The following is a 20,976-nucleotide window of genomic DNA, read 5'->3' on the forward strand; positions in this document are numbered from 1 at the left end:
GATGTCATAATTTTAAATTGTTTGTATTTTTGAATTATTATAAGAAAAAGAATCACTTGATAAAAAGCATTCTAAACCAAGGATGAAAGAAAGGTAAGAAATACGTAGTAGGTTAAAGTAAAACATATCAAAATGTTAAATTGTATTAGTGAAACTCTTACCAAGGTTATGACTAATTGAGTACAAGGTGAAAATTCGGTATCTAAATACACTAAAAACACTTTTAACTTTGAAATTACTTTGGAAGACTTGAAATACTTGCTCGTGAAGTTTTTATTTTCTATAGTTTTATTCAAAATTTCACATATCCTGTTAATATTTATTGGAAAATCATTAGAATGGTCACATTTAATTTTCTAATACAGTACATATTATTGATACATGTATGTATATTGCCTTTTTCAAGTGTATTTCTATGATTGAGTAGGACAAATAATGTAAAGCCTAGATAATAAGGGTGTTCTATTTGTAGTTTAAATAATGACTTATAAATAAAGGTACATCACTTTCTTAATTGGCAAAAAAGAAAAGTAAAGTTAATCCAAGAAAAGATATGGATGTATACGTGTTCAACCTCACTCCTTTCGAATAAATCATTTTAAAGTTAGCAACTTTAGTGGTTTTCAACTCAATACTTCGTATTTATTTTTCCTCCAAAATAAATAGTTCTCTTATTTTATTTTATTTTATTTTTGGATAAGACATGTGTGAATGTTTTTTTGGTTTTAATTTGCTACTATGCGGTGTCTAGACTTAGGCGTTGTTTTGCTCACTTTACCTTTTACTTACTTCAGAAAAAATAAGTTCATAAAGTTTTAAAAAAAATAAGGGTTTATTAAATACAATTTATAACTAATTAAAATAAATTCAAGAAAAATAAGTAAAAATCAGGTGAATAGAACGGATACCCAAACACTTAAATAAAACGGGAGTATAATAAATATTGTAAAGTAAGTGGAAAATTATATCAATGCAGTTAAGGGCATATGGTCAATTCCTTGGGAACTATATAACATCATCATCAAGAATCTTCTCATCTTTTCGACATGTAGGAGATCAAGCATAAACGCAGCAGCAGACTGGATCGCAAACGTTGGGCATCTTATTAGTGGAAATATGTATATAGATCCTTGTAATAACCAATATTTACTTTCTATTTGTTGTAATTTCTAATCAGGAGTGACCCTCGTGTGGAGGGGCTCTTAAATATATTCTCCTTACTTTTCAAAAAAAAAAAGTAAAAATTAACCTAAATGAAAGTCACCCCAAGATATCTTACGCACAAGGTGTACAATAAATTTATTATAAATTAAGATAATTTTTATCAAGCTTTGTAACTTTTACCTAATTTTTTTGTAAGTTTTAATATGTTTTTTATTAACTTTTATATTATAAAAAAAATTGATAGATAAACATTTTAAAGAGTAAAATGATTAATTTTATACATTATTAGCGATTTGAAGAAATAATTTTTATCAAAATGAAAAATTATATCAATTAAAAATAGATAACTTTTTCATATATAAATGTAACTTTAAACATTTTAATTTAACTTGTACCCCGGTTTACAAAATCTATGGTACAAAAGTTGTAAATAAGAGTTTGGGTTGTTGTACACCACTTATAAGAATGTGTGTTGTCCTGTAGAACCTTCCACGAGAGATAGTCTATCAGTTTCTTGCAGTTTTGAAGTTGATTTTGGCTTGATTCAACGATTTTAGACGAAGATTTGACACCACTTTGGAGCCGCATAATTCCTCATCAAAGATTGATTGTTCATTTGTTCTAGACTATGAAAAAAATTCTAACGGTAACTCTACTGAAGTGGCTAAATGATACTCAAATTGCATTTAGTCATTTAGAACATGTAGATTAATTGAACCTAAAACACATAAACTTAATTCAACAACGTAAACCAGAATCGTAGAGAGAAAATAGGGCGAGAAGGAAAGAGAAGCCCGGTTTGAGAAACTTTCAAGAACTCGAGAGTCTAGATTAATGCAACTTATCAACTTCATACTACAGATGATAAAAATAAAGCAGATAAGCCCCTGCAAATACATTCTAAAAACCTATTGTTTCAAACCCGAATGATCAAATCGAATCCCCCTTGTTTAAAACCCCGATCAAGCTATCCTACACATTTACTCTTTTCTACACAAATCATGAAACACCAGAAGATTTTATGTACTGACAACATAAAATTACAATATTCCTATTCATAAACACTGTGCTGTGAGGGACAAAATCAGTGGACTATCTCAACACTAAGATGATCAGAAATAGATGACATGTGGCTAATCTGATCTGATGCCCCAACTCTCACGTTCAAAACTTTCTTCTCTACTGTATCCTGTAAATTCTAACTTAAAACTGATCAAGATCTTCTTCTGTACAGGGATAATAATATTATAACCTGCTCTGCTTTGCTTTCACATGATTGCTGCTAATCCAATAGTATCCCCTTCTTCAGTTCTGGTATCTAAAGTGTTACTGGCGGTCCGAGATCTCCCTGAAAATAAACATTAAGTAGAGAATCACGTCAAGGTGAGGATATGAGCTTCTCAGAGAAGACATATCAGCTCTTTGCAAGGAGTACGTATAAGCAGCTCCTATACACAAGATAAATTCTGAAAACCAACCCTAACTAACTTATACTATGTAATAATCAAAACATCAGTTTTCACACCACCACCAATGCCCGATTAATATATTCAGATCCACCCTTAAAATATAGTGCTTTTTTTTTCTTCATACAACCCCACAAGTGACAATTACTAAATAAGAAATGGACATAGGAGGTTGTATGACATTTAGTAAAAAAGTGGTTTTGATAAATTATTTTATGCATTGCAGGCTCAAACTCAGAATTATTTCGCATACATTTGTAGTGAAGTATTGATGTTTTGTCATCTTGAATAAACTGCAAGCCCTTTACATACTGGCAATAGCCGTGTGAAAACACAAAATTAAGTTCGGAGCCAAAGGCATTGAATTACCTGTGACATTTGTGATAACATTGACACTCTTTTGAGCACCAAGTGCTTTTAACTTGTTTCCAGTTCCCAATAAAAGCAAGCTTTTCATATGCTGTTTTTGTTCTTTGGGGCTCGCTGTTTTGGACAAAGCTTCATCAAAAGCGGCCAAATCTTGAGGATTAATGCAAGGAAGCGTCGACAAAATCTGAACAAGCAAAAAGGGAAAAAAAATCACATCAACACTCTGTCGGGCAGAAAATGGCAGGTATCTCCAAACCAAATTACTTCAACAAAACACTAGAGAATAATGAGCTGAACTCACCTGTCTAGGGGCGGGTTCTCTATCCGCAAGATAAAAATAAATCTCACGACATAGACTAACCAGATCTGAGCTCACGAAAGCATTTGATTCAAGGGCCAAACCTTGGATAAGTGCATAGAATAAATCTTTGGAAACAAATTCTCGAAGTTCGACGTTATTTGTCGAAATAGCCAAAACAACAATAACACCACAGAAGGAACAAATTTTTGCCATAGCTTCACTATCTGTCCATTTAAAAGCCTCTAGGCAAATGTGCAGGGCTGGAACAGCCAGGTTTTTGTGCTTCAGTAAAAAACTGCACATACCACACAGATGGAAGGCAGGTCAAAAATTAAGAAGTGAAGAGCCTGGACTCTGAATGTGGGGTTGAGTATAATTACAACATTCCACTAGGTTCCCAAAAGTTCTTACAATCTTTTACACGATGGATTGAGACCTAATAAATGCATTCCTTTTTCAATTTAGAACAATCAACTGATATTGTAGAAAAAGAAAAGAAAAAAGTAGCATACCTAACAAGGGAGGTGGAGGAAAATACATCCAAGTCCTTCAAAGAGGAAGCATCAACGCGAGTGATATGGCCTGAATGATCCAAAGAAGGAAGGCCAGAATTAAGCCCAGGGGAAGCCAATGCTGACAATAGTCCACATACTTCACGAGTTGCATCACGAAGCAACTTCTCCTCCATTACTTCTACTTTCAGATCTGATCCTCCGAGAATATTGCAAACATCTGGAACCTTTGCCCTTCCTTCATTTAAAAGACTTGACCATGAGGAGCTCAGAGAATGCTGAGCAAAAGGAAGTAATGGTTGTAGAAGCTTCTCCAGCCATGTCCCCCATAAATCTGGAGGACAAGACTTGATCAGTGGGATGATGACCAAATGAATGAGCTGCTTCAAATGCCTGTATTCCATTGACTGCAGATTCTCCATCAGAGCTTGAGCCACAGAATCGATATCCAAACATTTGAAAAAAGCATCTCCAACAGTCGTAGATAAGCCCAAAACATCATACCTAAATATAACAGGACCTATATGTTAACTTCAAAATTAAGAAAGGTATACACGTGAAAGTTGACAACATTTGTAGTAAAGTATTGATAGTTTGATACTCTCTCCTTGTTTAACAGCTATGTGTGGGCCTGTTTGTTTCGAATAAGTCATGGTGAGGAGTGAGGACAATGCAGTACTCAGGGACCACACAGGGAAAACCCGAAATTAAAGATTACGCATAAACTTTAGCGAGAGTACATACCCACTGTCTCTGATACCTCTTAACCAGTTTCGTATATCTTTTTCATTTGGCTCTCCATAGGAATCTTTGCTCATATCTATCAATGATCCATCAGCAAAGCCCAAAGGACCTTTCGGGGCTTTTGTGTTCACTTCTCCAAGAAGACTACTCCGTTCTATATCACTCATGGTAAGTGCAGCTTTTACTTCTACAGGTAATGACTGGTTCACGGTAGGAGACCAAAGTGAATGCATAGCACGGAGAAGCTGCAGCAAGAAAAAATTTCAATGCATTAATTAGAACTTGTATATTATAACATACATACGGAATACATGAAAAAATAACTATAATCCCTCAACATTCAACACTTGATACAATTTTTTTTACCAAATTCAATTGTACAATAACTGTCTGCAAGTACTATTTTAAGAGTTTTGAAAGTTGTTTCAGAATATCCGAAGACAGTACAGGGACTATTATTTTTGCAAGGGAGGCCACATTTATTTCTTGCAGGAACATGAATAAATGACGAGCCACTTGAGTTTAAATCTTGCAGGAGAGCATACTTTTATAAGAGGTGGCAACATCCATGACAAGTGAGGAGCCATTGGTTGAACTGGAGTTTCTGTTGAGCTATTCTGCACATTATTCTTTCGGATTCCAGATCTCTTCAGTGCCCTCTCAAAGAAAGTTACCGTATGGAAAATGGACCACATAAGTGGTGTATCCGCACACAAGCGAACAAGACCAGATGGATCAGATAAATAAGCATTTTGCCAATCTTGCTGGATCCACTGTCTACTTAAAGGTTCAAGCAACCAGGCTAAAACTTCTTGCTGCTGTTGAATGCTGTAGAGAGTATGTAGCTTGCACATCAATACAACAATTATACAACAAATGCAAAGATGAAGGTAAGTGAAGATGAAGAAGTTACCCAGCAGCAGAAGCCATAATAAGGAATGCTTCACCGAGAAGATTATGCTCCCCACGAAGCAAACGACCCTCATTTTGTAATTGCCCCATCATATCTGCAATCCCCTGTAAAACAGAAAAATCTTTCTTAGGAAAAAACAGCTTATATTTAGGGGGTAATATATTTTCTAAAACTTCAATTGATGTTTATCTCTTGACCTACAGATGAATAATACACAAACCCCAATACACTTGAGAAAATAGCTGGGAAAAGGATGCTTGAAGAAGCAAGTTATATTGTCAAAAAAAACATTTGTAGGAAAATAAAGCAACTACAGAATCATGTCATGTAAGTTAAGGGACAATTAAGAATACATGTGTGCATTTTAGCAGAAACCTAAACTAAATACGAAATAAAAGAGGGTCCTCCAAGAAATTCAGTGTTTAACAAAACCCAACATGATCAAGATTCGAGTTTAACAGACCAAGTACCTGCTGTAACTAAATTTCCAAGAAATCAACAAAACATCTAAAGTAAGCAGTATGACAACAAAACATCTAAAGTAAGAAATATAGTCACATACTTAAATTGGGAGGAGGGGGGAAGGGTTACCTGATTTGTGGTTCGCTTCGGTACGGGGTACGGGTTGGGGTTTGCAATTCGCGGGTTTGCTGATTTTAGGTTTGAGCGAGGGGTTTAGAACCTTTTTCCCGGGTTTTTTAAAAATTGTTCAAAATATCAGATATTATAAAGATTTTATTTTAATACTCACACAGAAAAAATAGTTAATAAAATAACAGAAACAAAAAAAAAAAAAAACCCACGTGCATCAACCTTTCACATCCGTCGTTAAAAGATAAAAAGTCCAAGCCCACCAACCCACCACCAAGAGTAAGAAACCAATGCACATGAGAAGACGAAATAACGACAACAACAATTGACAATCGCAATCAACATGTACGAAGTATTTCCTTATCAAAAAAATGCCCCAACATATATTTTTCTCGCTTGCCTTCCCTGACCTTTAATTGGTAAAACTAGGGTTTTGGATTCAGCACGACAATACCAGCAATTTGGTTCGCGAACCACGGCAAATTGGCTCGTCAGAGAACCGCGATTAGGTACGGGAAAACCGATTCGAGATTTGTGGGGGGTAACAGCGAATCTGGTAACACTGGGAGGGGGTATCTGATTTATTCATGTTTTATAGAATTTTTACTGCCGTCCCGTATGCACTTTTGTTCTCAATTGAGCTCTTCGGAGCCATTTTTATTACTAATGTGCTCCTTGTAGTGTGTTTGTAGTTTCAAGTTTATCATCATAGGAATTAGCATATTTGAGTGCATTTCCTACTCATTTCAATCACTACAAGAGATGATGTACTTTTGAGGGCACGAACATTGAGTTGGAAGAGTTTTGAAGCAAAACGAATAGTGAAAGAAGTAGTAAACCGAATCTCGTCCACTCTTTTGATCATAACTCAAGTTCTACAAGTCCAAATGCATTTATTTCAATTGAATTTAATTCTAGACTTCAAGAGCTTCCAAACGAGTGGTCATTTGCCTAATTTCGACAAATAACGAAGGCGTTATGGCGTTTTGAATATAGAAGATTTGTGCAGTTTTGCACCGAAAACCGACCGGGTTCCGAAATCCGGTGCCACCGGTTTTCGGTGTTCTTCCAACTTTTTCCAACCCAAATTTTTTTTAAGTGTGGAATTAACGTATGCATTCGTAACCGGCCGGTTTCTGAAATCCGGTGCCACCGGTCTTGAATACGAAGAAGTCTACTACAGCTCATCGTGTCGAAAACCGGCCGGTTTTCGGGACCCTACCGGTTTTCGGTGATTTTCCCTATTTTAGTCGGTTTTCTCCGTATGTTTTAGGGGGAGCCTATATATATTAAACTTAGTTTTTTTTAGTGGAACATCTTTTATTCCGTATTAGTTTTCTAGTATTAAAAAGTTCCGTAGTTTTTGGTACCTAATTTCGCTCTAAACTTTTGTCGATTACTTTCGTTAATTTAATTCAAGACTCAACCTTTGTTTCTTCAGATTGGTATTTCTCTATTCTATTTCAAGTTATTTCATTGATTAATTATGTTTTCTATGTTTTCATTAATTTTAATTGCTTTTATTATTATGAGTGAGTAGTCTTTTTTCTAGGGTTTTGGGAATCCTTGAATTATTGTGAAGGTTTAATTGTTATAGTTGCGCAAACTGAGTTAATAATCGAGAGATGCAACTTGATTGTAAGGCTAGTTTCAATAGGTAGAATTAGTTCTAATAAATTGCGAGAGCTTGTTATTGCTAATTCTATGATTAACATCGACTTCAGAGAGCATGTTAGTATGATTAATCATTTCATTGACTGTTAATTGTTGTGTCTCATCCCGGAGTATTATTCATTGGTGAACCTATAACCTTGGCCTTATTATATTGATATTATCGTTATTAATTATTGCCCTAATCAATCATTTTTCCTGTTCCCAATAGTCTAGACTTGTCGATTAGTAGTAGAAAGAACATTGTTTCCCTGTGGATACGATCCCTACTTCCCTTGCTATATTTTTAGTTGATGAACGTTAGGTTTATCTTTGATAGGAGTGCGATTTAGCCTGTCAGTATCCAATGTGTAGTTATGCAGTAAGCTTTGTTGTGGCTTCTGAATCCCTAATGATTAAGATTATTGCTTTCCTGAAAAGAACTTACACTCCAATGCAGCTACCTTTATTTTTTTATCTCTGTTTCTCTACATTGAAAGGGGGAGAGGGGTTAATTTAGAATCACCTTCATATGAGGCAGCAGGCTTTTGTCAGCCACTTTGGCAATCCGAATGAAAGATGTACAAATCTGCAACCTGGCATGCCGGGCACTGTTTGTCGAGGGATCCTGTCACAATAGAAAATTCTATTAAAAAAAAACTTCCCAGAAATAATCTGGACATGCAATAATTCAGCACAATAGTTGGAGCAGAAGATAAAGAAAAGACCTTAACAAGAACAGGAAGGGACGTCAAAAGCTCAAAAAGCTTATTAACTACAGCGCCAACTGCATCAGGGAAGATCTTCAGAAACGGACCCAATGAATGCATATAGTGGCCAAGGACTTCCACAAGTGCGGGTTCAGTCCACTGTAAGGTAAGCAGTTGCTGTAGGAGACCTTTAAAACAAATATAACAAAAATCTTAGAAAAAAAAGCAAGATTAAAAGTGCAGGAACAGTAAAATATCTCAGGAGTCAAGGTATAACCTTCAAATATTCTACACAATGCAAGTTGAATTTCTGAGCTTCCCCTAGCAAATTCATCTGGTCCATCAAAAACTGCGACAACAACATTTTCTAAGGCCAATTGCATGCTCTCCAGTATGGCTAAACCCTGAAACAAAGTCACATAAAAGATTAATTATACTTTCATTATGATTCAAGTTCTACAATGCTTCAATCTTACTTTCAATAGAAGATATTTTGTTGAATAGAGAAAAGACACTTAGGACTCTCTTCACGAGTAAAGACAACTAAGAAATGAAAAAAATGGAGAGCATATCATATATGTAAGTAACATATCAGTGAAGTCACAATACCTGAGTTGGCACTGAAGAGGATACTAGACCTTTAATAATCATGACTGTTCTTTCAGACACCCTCATAGCAGCAACTATAGGTTTGTGGTTTGAAACAAACCGAATCAGCTCCATCTGACAAATGATAATGTCTCTTGAGGAGAAAGGAAATATGTATATATATATAAAAAAAAATCAAAAAAAGGACGGGCAAAATGAACAGCAGACAATATGTGCAATGTTTCACTACTTACATTCTTACAAAATAAATCATAATGATTAGCTTAAACTTGCAACCTAAACACACCAGAGGGCCAAGGTAAAACTGTAATTTATTTCTTCAGATCAAATAAGTTTTGGACGGCTGTAGATGCGTATTTGGCCAAGTATGTGGGGCTCAAAATGCTACTAGAATATAAGTAAAATACTGGGTCTTTTATTTTATGAAGTACTTAACATTATAAAGAAAAGAAAAAGCACCTCTATGTCCATCAAGGGACGCCTAATCAAGATAGAGCTCAAAAATATCTATACCATTCAGTCCAGTCAGATATTTCAAATCCATTATTGTTTTCAGCACTTTGTTTAGTTAACACCTACAGCGGTACGCCACAATGTTGGTGGAGTGCAGACTGCAGACACACCCACCCACCAAAACTTGACTGCTATTTTTTTAAAAGTTGGATGCATGTTTACCCAAAAGACCTATCAGATCTCTAGTTAGTATCAAATATTTCCACTCAAGCTGATGTAGATGATAGAACTGCTCCCATAAACAGTGACATCACAGCTCTGACCAAAACTTGAGTTCTCTTTTACAATAATGGACCCCATATGTTGAGATTCTCCTTTATTCTGGATCAATAAGGTTATTGCGGATGGAATGTCAGATAAGATGAGCAATAGACAGAGAGATACAGAGAATGCTTCTAGAGTTTTATTTTTCCCCCGGCTCTCAAAAGTTTCACCAATATCCTCTACTAGTGCTATACATCGTTTTGTATCCACAAGGCTATTTCCTACTTCCTGTCGTAAACTATATGTAGGGTCAAACTAAAATATAAGAAGATTAGCCTACAACCGTTAGAGTCATTCAATTGCCATTCCAGAAGTATTTTCAACATATATAGTCACTGCTTCAGAGGGGGGTAAAGATGCTTGTAATTGATTTCAGCGTGACAGTATGCATGCAAATTAGATTAATCTGACCCATATAAAGGAACATATACCCAGAGACCCAAATATGCCTAGAGCAGACAGATGTAATGGAAAATTGGAAATACAACATATCACACGATTGATCAAATACGTGATAAGACTTACTCCAGTGTCTGGAATAATTGACAAATTGTTGGGGAAGAAACTCCCAAAATCTCGAGTAACTTACAATTTTAGTGAAAAATAACAAAGATCACCTCTTTTATGACCAAAGTTGTACATCTGTATAAGAATATTATGCGACAGTCTCTTGTTTATCTCTTTTTTACCTAATTTCAGTGGCTGTAATTAATATCCCCTGTAGCTGCATGGCTGCATCCATGAAGTCACAGACAGGAGATGATTGCCCAAGAAGCTCCTTGTACATGTAATCTTAGCCAGTTTATTGCTATTGAGATCGTAGAAATTTGTCAGGTCTCTAGGAAAAGTTGTTCTATACAAATCGCACAACCAAGTGCATTCACGCAAATGACTGTCTAGAGAAGGGGAAAAGGGGATTCAGTTTCGAAGCACAATCCGTCGTTCCATCAACTCCAGATACATGCATATGATAATGAAATGCAGTTTCAAATTATTCACATAGTATTATCTTAAGAATTCATGTCTCTGTTACAAAAAACCCTAAACTCAGACCTCAACTCAGGGATCTTTACAGGAAATGACAGTCACCTTTTTTGAAGACATAATTCAATACCAATACCAAAATAAAATTTTCAGATATCTAGTCAACACCTTTCCTCTACATGGTAGAGTATCTTGGAGAGGGAAAAGGCACCATCACGTATCAAATTATAAAAATAAATAAATTAGGCATTCATCATTAAGAAAAAAATGAAAGCTGCATAATACATACCAGCTTAGAACGGTACTGACCGAATTCTCCTTTGCCCTCAAAATCATCACTCCACATTTCCAAAGGCCCAAAAGAATGTGCTGTCCCAGGAAGAATCTTTTCTTTTCTGAGGAGACGCGGGAAAGATGTGTCTAGAATTGCACCACAATAGTCATCATTGATCAAATTTAAGATATTTCTCTTTTCGTTTTCAGCCTGTCCAGAGCCAGCAGAACTGTTTACAGCGCCTTCTCCAGTTGCATGTGTTTTCGGCTTTGACAAAAGATCTCTCAAGAATGCCTAGCAGATCACCAGCAGCATGAATTTCTGGTGAGTAGTGATCTAAAATGCAACTGACAGGATGAGGTCAAGTTTAAGCTTACCAGCCAAAAAGGCAATGATTGGCAATGAAGGGCCAGCTTGAAATGTTGGAAGTACCCCAGCATCTGTATAGATTATAAAATTTAATGTAAGCATCAACCAGTTAAGTACTAAAATTCTCAAGAAAGGTGAACCAAAGAAAATATAGGCAGAGGAGGAAGACCATGAATAGTGACGTTATGTCCTCTCCCTTTCCTCTCTGCAAGAAGTACCACAAGAAACAGTCTCTCATATTTGACCGTTGGAAAGGACATGAGATGGTATATTCAAGGAGAAATGAATGGTAGAGAGGCCAGTATATCTAAGACATATGTACAAGGGTGCAGTCCCTCTATTAGGTAATGCCCTGTCACAGGCTGCACAAAAGGTAGAGTAGGGCATTGGAATATGAACAGGAGGGGGATAAGAGGTCAGAGAAACCCCCCATATGCTCCAGTGGATGCTTAAACTTGGGACCTTAAAAGTTTCCCAAATGACAAGTTAGACAAAGCCAAGTTTGGTGCATAATTTGTTCCATGATTTACTGCAACACCCTACCTCCCAAAGGGCATTCTCCCCCCATATAAAGGAACATATATTCAGAGATCCAAGTATGCCTGGAGTAGGCAGATATATTGGAAGTACAACATACCACACGACTGATCAAATGCATGATAGACCTATTGCAAGGTCTGGAATATTTAACAGATCCCCCCCTCCTTCACCCCATAATTGAATTTGAGCATGTTCCCATATAGGTTTAGTGATACCAGGCTAGATTAGTGGAGTCTCCTCCCCACAAAACAAATGGGAAATTAAAAGGAAAATTTGACCGAACTATAGACGGTCAACTTTAGAAGGTCTCAACTTTTGATTAATTTAGGGCGGCCCTAACTTTGGGGGATCTCCCCTCTAAATGGTTGTTAGCCAAGATTAACCTACTAAACCAGTTTATAGTGCCACGTACCATGTTTGTGTTGGTAATTTTTTATTATTATTATTAAAAGAATTTCAGTTTTGTTTTCAGTTTTTTCGGTCTTAAAAGTTATTTTTTCAAACAAAAATATTTTTATTTGAAAAAGGTAAAGTCTTTTAATTTTTGTTTGTGTTGTCATTTAATTATTTTTTTTCAGTTTCTTCGGTTTATAAAAGTTTTTTTAAAATAAAAAAAAAATCGTTTATTTATTGGGAAATGGGAGGAAGGAGGAAGGAGGAAGAAGGTAAATAATTCAATTCATTTAATTTGTTTATGGAAAAAGTAGATGAGAAAACAAAAACCTTGTTTACCAGGTTATATTATAAGTCAGTCATTCACAAAGTCCAATTAGAGCGGAGACCACCCAAAGTTAGAACCCTCCTGAGTTAATCAAAAGTTGTGATCTCTTAAAGCTGACCGGCCATTGTTGGAACTAGTAGCGTCAATTTTTCAAATTTTAAATTTTGAGAAAAAAGTCAAAGAGTTACACTAAGTATCAACATATACAGAGGCGATATAGAATAACGTACCAACAATGTACAGAACATAGTGCTATTTATTACAAGCATCTTTTTTCTCTTTAAGTAACTTCGTGCTGTTATTGTGTATGACAGATTTCTTTTCCTTTCTAAGAGTTCATACCCACATTAACCTTGTTCTAAGCTAATGTGATGTTTGACATTAATTATGTGTCTAGCCAAGTTCTCGAATAAAGGTGTCTGAAATTTGACAATTCATCTAAATGTTTTAATGCATTTAGATTTCGTTTACTAAAATAAATAAATGAGAAGGTAAAAATTTCACAGGGGAATAGGACAGTGAGCCACCTGTTGAAGATAAATAGGAAGCATGTTAGCATCGGTAGAGATGCACAGCAGATTTGTGGAGCCCAGAGAAACCATGCACTCGCATATCAACTCTGCAAACTCAAATTCACTGTCATCGGTGGCTGTACTTATGCTTGATTTGTGAAGAAAATCTTTGGAAACATTCATCATAAACTCAAAGATACTGCGCATTGCAGAATCAAAATCCGAGGACGCATCAGCGGGTCTCTTCCTGCAATTCAATAGCTTATTAACATTCAACTATCCTCTAATAACAGTATAGCCTGCCCTATAGCACAACAAAAACTAGAACTCACTGTATACCTTGCAGAGACAAGTTTGAAGAACTCACAAGCATGAAGACGGAAATCCGGAGAACTAAGCAGGCAGCCACACCTACAGAACACAAATTGCTTGGAGAATGAGAAAAGGTATCAATCTCAGTCCCATAGCATGTCGAGCAAATTTCATTGCAAATACTTTACCCATATATTATGCGATGTTGAGCAAGATCAGGCAAAGGAGCCCACTCAGCATAGGCATTTACTGCATTCAAGGTTGCTGTAACTGTGGCTGCGTGCTGTTTTGCAATGTCTAGATGCTGCTGATTAGCCTCGTTTACTGCAGCTCCAAAGTGCCTCTCTAGCAACTGCACAGTTATCACAAGAGCATAAGACGGGGCACTACAAAAAGATACTTATGAACACCCTAGAAATAAGTTGTATTACTCATTTGTCTATTTAATAAACTTACTGAGTACAACAAAGGTAAAATTTCTGGCAGAGAGTCAGTCAGTCCACGTAACAATAGCCTACGCCGGTCACCTGTTGATTTTTTTCCAAGTAAAAAGCACAAGATAAACACCAAATGCTACTTAAAATCAAGATAAAATCTATGGCAAGATTCTGGTATTTCTCATACCAAAAGAAACAGAATATATTGACCTGATCATATAATGCACAAGCAACTACAATTTGCATATGCCACAAAAATTCATGAAACCTAGCTTCAGAGCAACCTTCTTATCTCCCCCCACCCACCCCACCCACCCCCACCCCCACCCCACCCACCCAACCCAACGACAATGTTCTGAAAGCAGAAATTCCTAAAAGTGAATGAATAATATACAACTGAGCTTCTGGATCATTACCTTCCAAATCTTCATTATGAACAGTAATATCTTCAGGAAGCCACCTTAGCATCATTGAAACCAATTCTGCCTAAAATTCATTTGGAAAACAATCACTTATGCATACACTTTTTCGTCCACAAAGAAACGAGTGGAGAACAATGACATGGTGATTAAAAAACAAAAAAGAAAAGAAAAATTAACAGGAGAATCACTTGAGATGGGCCATTGTTAGAGAGGGCTACAACAGAGGGGAACAGCTCCTTCCACAAATTAGGGCCTTGTCTCCTTACTATCTGTAAATAGAAATTGAATTAACTACTTTTATACAAAAAGAGTCACAGAGTATACCAATAACAATCAAAGGAAGACCAGATAAAACCTCTGCCACAAGTGCAGCTGTCTGACTTTTTAAAGCCCACTCCTCACATGGGTCCGCAACCTGAGACATCAGTTCAACAGCAATGCTCGCAAAGTTGTGCCATTCCATTGAATTCAATTCTTCCCAACGCAGCCTCACCAGATGCTACAGACAATAAAAGAAAGGTTCATATTCCGAAACTTGATTTCAAAGAAGATTAGGCTGTCAAAAAAAATTTAACGGTCAAGAATCACATATAAGATGAACAAAGTGAAAACTCCATAGCTATAGAAGTACCAACTCCCAGAGTAACCTAATACGTACGCGAGAATTAGATTCGGTACCTTAAGTGATTCGCTAACTTAATTTGTATTTGGCCAAAATTTATCACTTTGTGTTATAATTCGCCTGTCTATACGCGGTATGCAGGGAGGGGGGGTATTAGGCAACACTGAGCACTACAACAAATGAACTTCTATCAAAAACTTGCAGTTTATAACCCTTGCACCAGATATAGTATCAACAACTCCAACCCAAAGCATGCTAAATGGATAATTATCCTCATAATACAAATGACATCAATTTTCCTATCGTTGAAAGCTGACGAAAAACTGTATCCCCTCCATTACTGTAGTCAAATATAGGAAATGAAAGAAGGATATTATTTTATTGGCCATGTCTCTTCTCACATTTTTCAAACCATTATCCGTTCAGAATCTGTCTTATTAAGAGCAACAGTCAACAAAAGCTTCATAAGGATAAAGGGAGCACAAAAAATGTACTAAGTTTTGATCCAGTGACCTTATCCCACAAGGAAGAAGCAAAGGCCAACTGCAATCACCTCAACTTTCTTATAACAACTAATTATACAAAATCCACAACATCCACTAAAAATTCTTTTTATGGTTTTAGTGGGCAACATCAGGAGAAGAAAAAAAGATTGGGATCTCTCACCTTATCTTATACCCAATCAGTCAGCCAAATTCATATTAGGACTCTTAATGACAAATCAAGAAGTTTAAGTATATAAGCTCCGTGCCTTTTCTTTTTCCAGAGGCATAAATAAGCTTCATGCCTTAACCCTTAAAAGTTACAAAAAATATAAAGGACAACCGGATCAGTTTCCCTCTGGTTAAAAATAGAAATGAATATAGAAACACCTGTTATCCTATGTACTAAATCAGTGTTATGCATCTTTACACCAAGTCATCAATGGATGTTCTTCTAGACGGGAAATATGTCTTGCTGGACCATGGCCACTAATAGCTACAAATAAGGTATAGAAATGGAAATCCGTTAACTTTATTTCTCTTGACTGCATAATATGTTGCATGTCATTAATGAGAATCAATGAGGTTCTACTTCAGATTCTTTTAATCCCATATCTGGTCAGCTAGATTTGCAAGCCCAATGAGCTGAGAACCTTTGACATTAAGACCAGCTATTCCTTATTTGTGCTAGATTATTAGTAACATCTCTATCTGATGCCGTATATGATAACATGGAAATGTTTTCTTTTCCTTGATCAGAAAAAGAGATGTTTCTGCAGTTCCTCTGAACAAATTATGGCCACTACACTAATCTTTTTAATGGCGTAACTTAATTTGATTCTATATTTACAGTTTCCTAATAAAAAAACAGAAAAACTTCTTATAGAGTAGTTCCACACAAAAAAATTACAAAATCGTGAAGGCAGTTAGAATTCAACAAAACTCAGATATCAGACTATATGCGACAGTCAGACAGATCCCACTAGCGTAACAAAAAGTTAAGGTGCTTTTAGCAGCCTTGCATATATTATGAGAAAAAATAGCATAGTGATTTATAGCATTTAACCATATTATGTCCCAATATCAATGTCAAAGTTAAAAACTCTATCCTCTGCTGAAAATGCCATTCCCAGCTTACAGATTACACTTGACAAACAGCATAGTGTTGGAAAACCATTAGGTATATACAAATGTTTTGAAAAGAAACAAACTACAAAATTTGGTTGTACATTGATCAATTATCAATGTCACTGCATCATTGATCTTAAAGGAGGTAAGAATTGTACAATGACATCCATCTTCTGCTTTATTAACGTAACGGATAAAGATGATTAAAAAAATAATAAAATCAAATTAAAAACTAGACAAAAACTTGAGAGGGGGAGGGGGGAATCTAGCAATAACCTGAAGCATTTTGAATGCATGCAGCCGTATTTCAGAAGACCACTCCTTCTTTACTAAAATGAAGGACGTACTAGCCAAGACACGCACATCCCCGGCTTTAAACTGCAAAATTGTAACAGTTCACTTGTATTACACAACAAAGGAAAAGAATCGAAAGTAGTAGCAAGCAGCACACAAGTAGAAAGGCCAAATGAGAAAGATATTCAATCAGCATAGAATTTCAACATGTGCAGAGTTACACAGGGACAAGGACAAGGGAGGAAACAAAATAGCTATAGATTATAGGAATTAATTGCCTAACACATCATACTTATTCCACATGCAGATTGAAGAGGTTTAATTATCCCAACGAAATATTTCAATCTTTTATCTTCTACATCTATTTAGCCATGACACGTGTAAAGTGGGTCTCAGGACTAATATAAATCATAAATGTTCACATTTCCAAGTTCAAACGCCTGGGAGTGGTAACGAGCACATTTTATTGTCACGTACAATAGTTCAAATTGTAGTCATACTCCTACCAATGTCAACAAAATTCTATTTTGCTTTGTTGGTGTAGATATAAACATGTATCTTCTGAGACTTTCACATGCCATCAACTTCATATAACTAAAAACAAATAAAAATTAAGATATTTCAGAGGTAAAACCAATGTAGATTAGAAGCACATCACGAGTCAATATCCTTGGCATAGCAGATAATGATCGATGAAGTAAGCATTCTAATTCTTTGGCATGACAATGGGAAGGATCCAATACTATTAGATTGAGATTAGAAAAATACACCGTGACTCTCCAATCTGTACATGTTTGTACAAAAAGTGGAGCAGTACTTTGCATACACATAAATACCATACAACTTAGAGGGATTAAATCAAATGTCAAGCATCATAGAATGGATTATAACAAACCAAACCTAGAAATAAGTGAACTTTCAATATCTTAATTTTTCATAATAAGTGAACTTTCAATATCTTAATTTTTCATAATAAGTGAAATTATTACTCCGATTTTACCAAAAAATTTCAATGATCCCGCATAAAATTTTCAACATTCCATCAAAACAAAATAACAAAATAACAATAAAATCATAACAAAATAACAACCAATAAATTTCAATTCCTATATCCCAAAACTAGGGCTAAAAATATCTTACAAACACATAAAACACAAAAGGGGTTCTACAAATTTGATCAGATAACCAACTTTTAATCAGTTTCACCAACACACTTCAACTATACCTACCAAATAAAATTAGAAAATTACAATTTACGCAAACGGGAACAAAAATTAACAGTTCATACAATCAAAAACCGACAATTAAAACATAAAACCTGCAAGAAAAAAGCACATGGAATCAAATTTGACAACTCAAAAGGCAAAAGGTTTAAGAAATTATACAGATTCTAAGTAGGCAAAGGCAGCTCTGCGAGCATCAGGAGAAGAACTCCAATCAAGAGCAGCAGTTATGGCTCGAGCTACATTGTTTGCTATGTTACCACTTTCCTCCATTTTTAAGAAAATATTTTGCTAATTTTTTTTTTTTTGTTATTTTTGACAGAATTAAATAGGGTTTTTTAATGGGTACCCAAAAGAATGAATAATTTGGCAAATTTAAGAAGATGGATTGAAACGGAGTTGGCTTTGAAATGGCGCAACAAGAGAGAAAAAACGGCCTTAAAACACAGAGAGTAGCAGAACTGCACAAGGGAGGAGGAGAGAAAAAGAGGAGCAAAGTGGTTTGTTTTTGGTATTTATTAAAACAAAATAAATACTCAGTTTTGAAGAGAAAAAGCATTGAAAATTCTCACTAATTTCCGGAGACGCCACATAATAATTTGATCGGTTTTTTCATGAAATACCCCTGAGGTTTCACGAAACGCACCAAATACACCTGCGCGTTTCAAAATACATAATATACCCCTATTTAAACTTATTTGCACCAAATGCCCCTAGACTTAACGGAAGTCTAACTCCGTTAACATTAACTCTTGATTAATCTAACTAATCCTAAATTAACCCTAATTAACTACTGATTAGCCTAATTAATCCTATTTAACATCTAATGAACCCTAATTAACTCAAAATTCCCTCTCTCCTCTCAATCTCACATCTCCTTTTTCTGGGTATCAAAATGGTGAACCCATCTTCGTCAAACTTCAATTGCTAACTCAAATCCCAAAATATTTGAACCCGGATTTTCGAGTGAATTGAAATCGTGAATTGAAGTTTGATGAAATCGTGCACGTACCCGTATCAATTTCGTGCGGCCGCACATGAACATTGTGCTGCCCCTATTTCTGGGCTGATTTTTTTGCGAATTTGGGAGGTTGGATTCGAAGGACGAAGAACAAAGTTGCACAACAACATGGAACAAACAACCCCTATTTTTCTGGGCTGATTCATTTTTGCGACGGGGCTGTTCGACGGGGGAGGGAACAAAATAGGGCAGCAGCAGCACATAAGAGAAGGAATATGAGCTCCGATTAGGGAGGGGGGGTATAGCGCAGAGAAGATAGATTAGAGAGAAATTAGAAATTGGAATCGGTAGCTAGAATTTCAGTTTAGAGTTGGGGATTTTTCTTGCTTCTTCCTTCTTCTCATTTTTGATTCTTGAGTATTCTGATTTTGTTCAAAAATAGCAGCAACAGCGTATGTAAAGGGACAGCAACAACTGTTAAGGTAGATTAGAGCACTTTGGAGTTCAAATTTGTGTTGGATTTTAGTTTTCTGGGATTGGAATTCAGAAACTTTCAGTTTCTTTTTCTCTCTCCCTTAGTTCTGTTCTTTATTTTCAGAATATTGGTTCTTCAATTTTGGGCTTCAAATTCAATTATTAATGGTATAATTAACTCTCTCTTTTATTCTTTAATTCTCTCTTTAATTGGTTGTCCATAGTTTTTGATTAGTTTATGCTTGATTTTGTGATTTGAATTGTAATTAGGTTATTTGTTAGCTAGAGTTAATTAGAGGCAATTAGAGGTTAATACTAACGGAGTTAACAGCCGTTAGTCATTAAGGACATTTAAGGGCATTTGGTGCATTTTTTTTAAAAAAAGGGGTATATTATGTATTTTGAAACACGCAGGTGTATTTGGTGCGTTTCGTGAAACCTCGGGGGCATTTCATGAAAAAACCGTAATTTGATTATAATGGCCTAATATCGCCCCAAAATGTCTCCAATATATCATGAATGCAATTAAAAATTTATTATTATAGACTGTACTACGAGTGTTATATTCCTTGTAACATTGCGCATTTGCGTACCAATTGAGGTTAGCATGAGTGATTAAGGGTCTCTTGCTCCTTAATCAAGGTCTCGGGTTCGAGCCAATGCGGTGGGAACTCCTCGTAGTAGAAACAAAAAAACATTGCGCATTTGCACCATTGGACCATTGGTTTATTGTAACTTTAATTTTATTTTTAGATAAATGGAACTATAACAAAGGACTAATTCTTGTATAACTTATGTTCGTGCTATTGGAAATTTGGAAAGAGCTTAGGGAAGTTAACCAGTAATTTTAGGAAAGTTAACCACTGCAATTTGCAATTGTAAAAACGAAAGATATTGTAACATTAATATTTGGCATCAACATTAAAAATATTTTTTAGCCACCAAAGTAGAAATAAGTTTTTAAAACACCAAAGTGATAGGGTATTTATAACCAGTGGGTCTCATGTGTGACGCGCCACACCATCAATTGATAGTGTGATGCGTTCACGCATGAAGTGGTTACGTATTGCCAACAACATAAATTAGCTTTAAATACAAAACGCAAAGGCTAAAAACACAATGATGCTCCTTGGGTCAATGGTAAGACATGTTAGTTTTAAAGCTTTGCTCCACGTTTGGTCGTGGTTCGACGACTAACAGTAGTATTTCATCATGATTTTTGGTTTAATTTTTATTTTCATCTCTTGGTTTTCAATTATATATAGTGTGTTTCCTGTATGACCAGCCACACCATCAACTTGATGGTGTAACGCGCACGCGCAACTCACTCGCGCTTAGCTACTATGGAGAAGGTTATTGACTGGTGTTACTCGACTTTCAGTGATGTTGTTACTTATACGTTGTATTCGCGGTTA

The 20,976-nt window shown here is 35.7% G+C and overlaps 1 protein-coding gene across 1 annotated transcript; it reads right to left on the bottom strand.

Moving 5' to 3' along the window:
* Positions 1–1,962: 1,962 nt before the first annotated feature.
* Positions 1,963–18,633, bottom strand: LOC110799453 (protein HASTY 1). The gene is made up of 22 exons (XM_022004722.2): positions 18,289–18,633; positions 16,886–16,987; positions 14,733–14,876; positions 14,566–14,646; positions 14,372–14,441; positions 13,975–14,045; positions 13,707–13,870; positions 13,546–13,617; positions 13,222–13,453; positions 11,442–11,504; positions 11,080–11,358; positions 9,030–9,143; positions 8,698–8,824; positions 8,439–8,608; positions 8,237–8,338; positions 5,470–5,573; positions 5,102–5,384; positions 4,557–4,801; positions 3,813–4,316; positions 3,301–3,595; positions 3,000–3,183; positions 1,963–2,512 (listed from the first exon to the last, which is right to left on the bottom strand). Exons 1-22 carry the CDS (start codon positions 18,397–18,399, stop codon positions 2,433–2,435), a joined length of 3,597 nt encoding a protein of 1,198 aa, XP_021860414.2. The 5' UTR covers positions 18,400–18,633; the 3' UTR covers positions 1,963–2,432.
* Positions 18,634–20,976: the final 2,343 nt, after the last annotated feature.

This window comes from Spinacia oleracea, chromosome 4 (genome assembly GCF_020520425.1).
Source record: "Spinacia oleracea cultivar Varoflay chromosome 4, BTI_SOV_V1, whole genome shotgun sequence".
In the NCBI taxonomy this organism is placed as follows: domain Eukaryota; kingdom Viridiplantae; phylum Streptophyta; class Magnoliopsida; order Caryophyllales; family Amaranthaceae; genus Spinacia; species Spinacia oleracea.

What these genes read in the sequence shown, in the direction of transcription:
- LOC110799453 (XM_022004722.2), bottom strand. Translation starts at nt 18,399, where the DNA reads ATGGAGGAAAGTGGTAACATAGCAAACAATGTAGCTCGAGCCATAACT. An exon ending in CTAACAATGGCCCATCTCAA is followed by an intron (nt 14,442 to 14,565) that starts GTGATTCTCCTG and finishes AATGAATTTTAG; the next exon opens with GCAGAATTGGTTTCAATGAT. An exon ending in GCCTGCTGCCTCATATGAAG is followed by an intron (nt 5,574 to 8,236) that starts GTGATTCTAAAT and finishes TCTGTTTTACAG; the next exon opens with GGGATTGCAGATATGATGGG.